Source organism: Pseudophryne corroboree, chromosome 4, assembly GCF_028390025.1.
Source record: "Pseudophryne corroboree isolate aPseCor3 chromosome 4, aPseCor3.hap2, whole genome shotgun sequence".
NCBI lineage: Eukaryota > Metazoa > Chordata > Amphibia > Anura > Myobatrachidae > Pseudophryne > Pseudophryne corroboree.
Genome location: NC_086447.1, coordinates 427,699,315 through 427,702,359, shown reverse-complemented (window position 1 = coordinate 427,702,359; position 3,045 = coordinate 427,699,315). Strand labels below are relative to the sequence as shown.

General features: G+C 41.8%; 1 protein-coding gene across 1 annotated transcript; it reads right to left on the bottom strand.

The window, feature by feature from the left end:
* Positions 1-906: 906 nt before the first annotated feature.
* On the bottom strand, positions 907-2,657 carry LOC134911472 (uncharacterized). Its single transcript, XM_063919661.1, has 3 exons — positions 2,510-2,657; positions 2,222-2,434; positions 907-1,601 (listed from the first exon to the last, which is right to left on the bottom strand). The coding sequence occupies exon 3, from the start codon at positions 1,588-1,590 to the stop codon at positions 922-924; it is 669 nt and encodes a 222-aa protein (XP_063775731.1). The 5' UTR covers positions 1,591-1,601; positions 2,222-2,434; positions 2,510-2,657; the 3' UTR covers positions 907-921.
* Between the last annotated feature and the right edge of the window lie 388 nt (positions 2,658-3,045).

The window sequence follows — 3,045 nt, the reverse complement described above, 5'->3', positions numbered from 1 at the left end:
ACATATATACGAATAGACATCTGGCACAATCAACTAATGTCCAGGTGGTCTGTGATGCAAACTTTAAAATTATGAGTGTTGTTGCAGGTTACCCTGGTGGCTGCCATGACTCCTTCATCCTCAGTCAGTCATCGCTCTTCGATAAATTTGAGGCCGGACAAATGCCTGACGGCTGGCTGTTGGGTATGTTTAAAATGTTTTGTGTGTATGTCTTTTAACCACAAACTCTACTTTTGAGTAGGGGAAAGAATAATCTAACACATGTACTAATGTTGACTATATCTGTTTTTCAGGTGATGGGGGTTACGGCTGCTACTCTTGGCTCCTTACTCCATTGTCCCAACCTGATTCTCCTGCTGAACACAGTTACAATCATGCACATAAGGCTACGCGGAATGTGATAGAAAGATGTTTTGGTGTGCTGAAGTCACGGTTTCGGTGTCTGGATAAATCTGCAGGCCTTTTGTTGTATAGTCCCTCAAAGGTGACTAGAATTGTGTTCTGCTGCTGTTTTCTCCATAATCTGTGTTTAAGTCAACATCTGGCACATGATGAGGGAGAAAGCAGTCAGCAAGCAGAGGAGTTAGAACCATCTGGTGACAGTGTGAGTACATATGTAGGGAGGCAGGTACGGCAAGAAGTGATCCAGCGGTATTTTTCTGGTAAGTTTTTGTAGGATGTAATTATCCTTGACTAAACACTTTGCAATACTTTCTATTGTGTGTTTTGTTACTTACTGTTTGTTGTTTATAGTGGTGTGTACATTGTACTTAGTTTATGTTCTAAATACATTTTCAGTCATTACCCATGAAAAACATACATACATACATAGCAGCTTCTACAATGTTTGAGACGGACACAGGAAGTTGTGTGTTTGTCAAATCAAAATTTTTATTTAGAAAATCACATTTGGCAAAATTGTTATTTTTTTCGCTTGTGTGTGCTGGGTGCTGTGCTTTGTGCTGGCTCACTGGCACGTGCTCTGGAGGAACGCCGAACAGGGGAGGTTACTGGCGTTTGGATAGGGGTCGTGGTCCCAGAGCTGGAGGTCACTTGTTGAGCTGCCATCAATGTTATGTTGTTGCTCAAATTATTAATGCTAGCATTCAGTTGTGTGTTGGTTGCAGTGTGGCTGGCTACAATCCGGGATAACGACTCATTCACAACCTGGTTGTGCTGAATGAGTTGAACGAGTGCCTGCTGATGGCGCTGTTGCTCATCAATGATGCGCGTTAAATGAGCCAGCATTTGGTTGTTGTCAGCCCTTATTTGCTCCATCGATGTTGCGATTCGGCCTACTTGTACAATCAGTCTGCCCGAGTTGCGACTAATGCGCGGTAGATGATGGGGCAGACTGGCAAGGTGTTGGGTATGTGCGGTCAGGCTGGCATTGCTTTGGGCCTGTTGGCTTGTCCAACTGGCCCAAAAGTCATCTGGTATTTGTGTTTGGGGTGGAGCTTGTGCCAGTTGTGGACTCATGGAGGCTTGGGGGATATCCTGCAGCTGTATTGGCTGGCTCGGGTCAACAGGTGTAAGTTGCAGTGTGATGGTTGCCTGTTGGTCTTGTCCCTGCTGGTCCACGTCGGCCATCAAGCTGGGCTCTGTATGGGGTGGCCAACATGCAATGTTTATTTTTTAAATAATTTATTTGCTAGTTGTACACATTACTACATTCATAATACTCCATTTTTCAAGTTTTTAGAGTTGTTTTTCTAAACTTATAATGTGTTTTTTCGCCAAAAACATATATACCATCACAGGCGTGCACATAGACAGACTTGAGTAATCCTCACCTAACTACCTCCCCTCCACAGCATTACAGTGTTATGTCACCTCCCCTGTCCACGATATAGACTGCTTACCTGGATAGTCCAGAGGAGCGGAGCAAGTAAGCAGTCTACATACCGGACAGGGGAGATGTGTGAACACTATAATGTTGTGGAGGTTTTTTTTATTTTTTAATTATTTTTTGATTTTATATTTATTTTAATGTGCACGTGTGTGGGCTAAATTTTTACAAATGTATGTTCTTTTTTAAAAATGATGTTGCCGATATCAACCACTAAGACCTTGAAAAATTAAGCATTTTCACCTTTAGCAATTGAAGACGTAACATCACATTGCTTGTTATGGCAAACATGTAATCTCAACTCCAACTCACAACATAGTAACTGTACTGTGTAGATTATTTGCGATGTGTTTAGTTTCTGTTTTGACTCACCAGATAACTGAGGTGATCGGGGCTCATCACTCTGTGGACTCGCCAATAGTGCCAGTGGTGGCTGGGGTGACACTGCAGAAATGCGCCGCCTGGGTGGGGAAGATGGAGCCGCAGATTCCGTGCCAAGACGCCGTGTCTTACTTGGCCTCCTGGGTAAGTGGCCCGAGCCCTGTGATGGGCGCCTTACAGGAGGTCGGCTTACAGAAGCAGAACCTATGAGAATATATAAACATTAATATTTTGTACTTCTATGTGTTTGCAGAATATGTGACTACAGTGAAGTCTTACCTGCAATCCCAGCATCATCCTGAGTTGTCTGAGGCCTGTCTGGCCGGCTGGTCTGTCGGACTGTTGAAAAAGTGGAGCAAACATTATTACCATGCTTTGTGTAAAAATTACAACTGCAAAGCCTTAGTGTACTGTAACCATCTATTAGGTATTCGAAAATAAACTAATTTCTGCTTAAGATCTTCGTGCTTCCTTAATTTGTGGTGTATATCAAAATGTACATGGTGTTGCACAAAATAAATCTGTTACATTTGAGAATTATGCGTCAGATATTGCATAGATTGACTACTTGCAAATGTTACCAAAATGTAATTTTGAATTAATAGAACCTTTTTTAGGAAGTAAATAAATCAAATATTAAAAAATACAATTAGATACAACACCGATGTCCAAGCAATATGGCAAAATTATTATGGCAAATACACATACCAGCAGGCATTGCACCTGTTTTAGTGCAAATTTTTTAAAAAAATACAGCCAAGGCAAGATGGAAAATGCAATTTCTAAACACAAACACACCTTAAGGGTGCATAGCC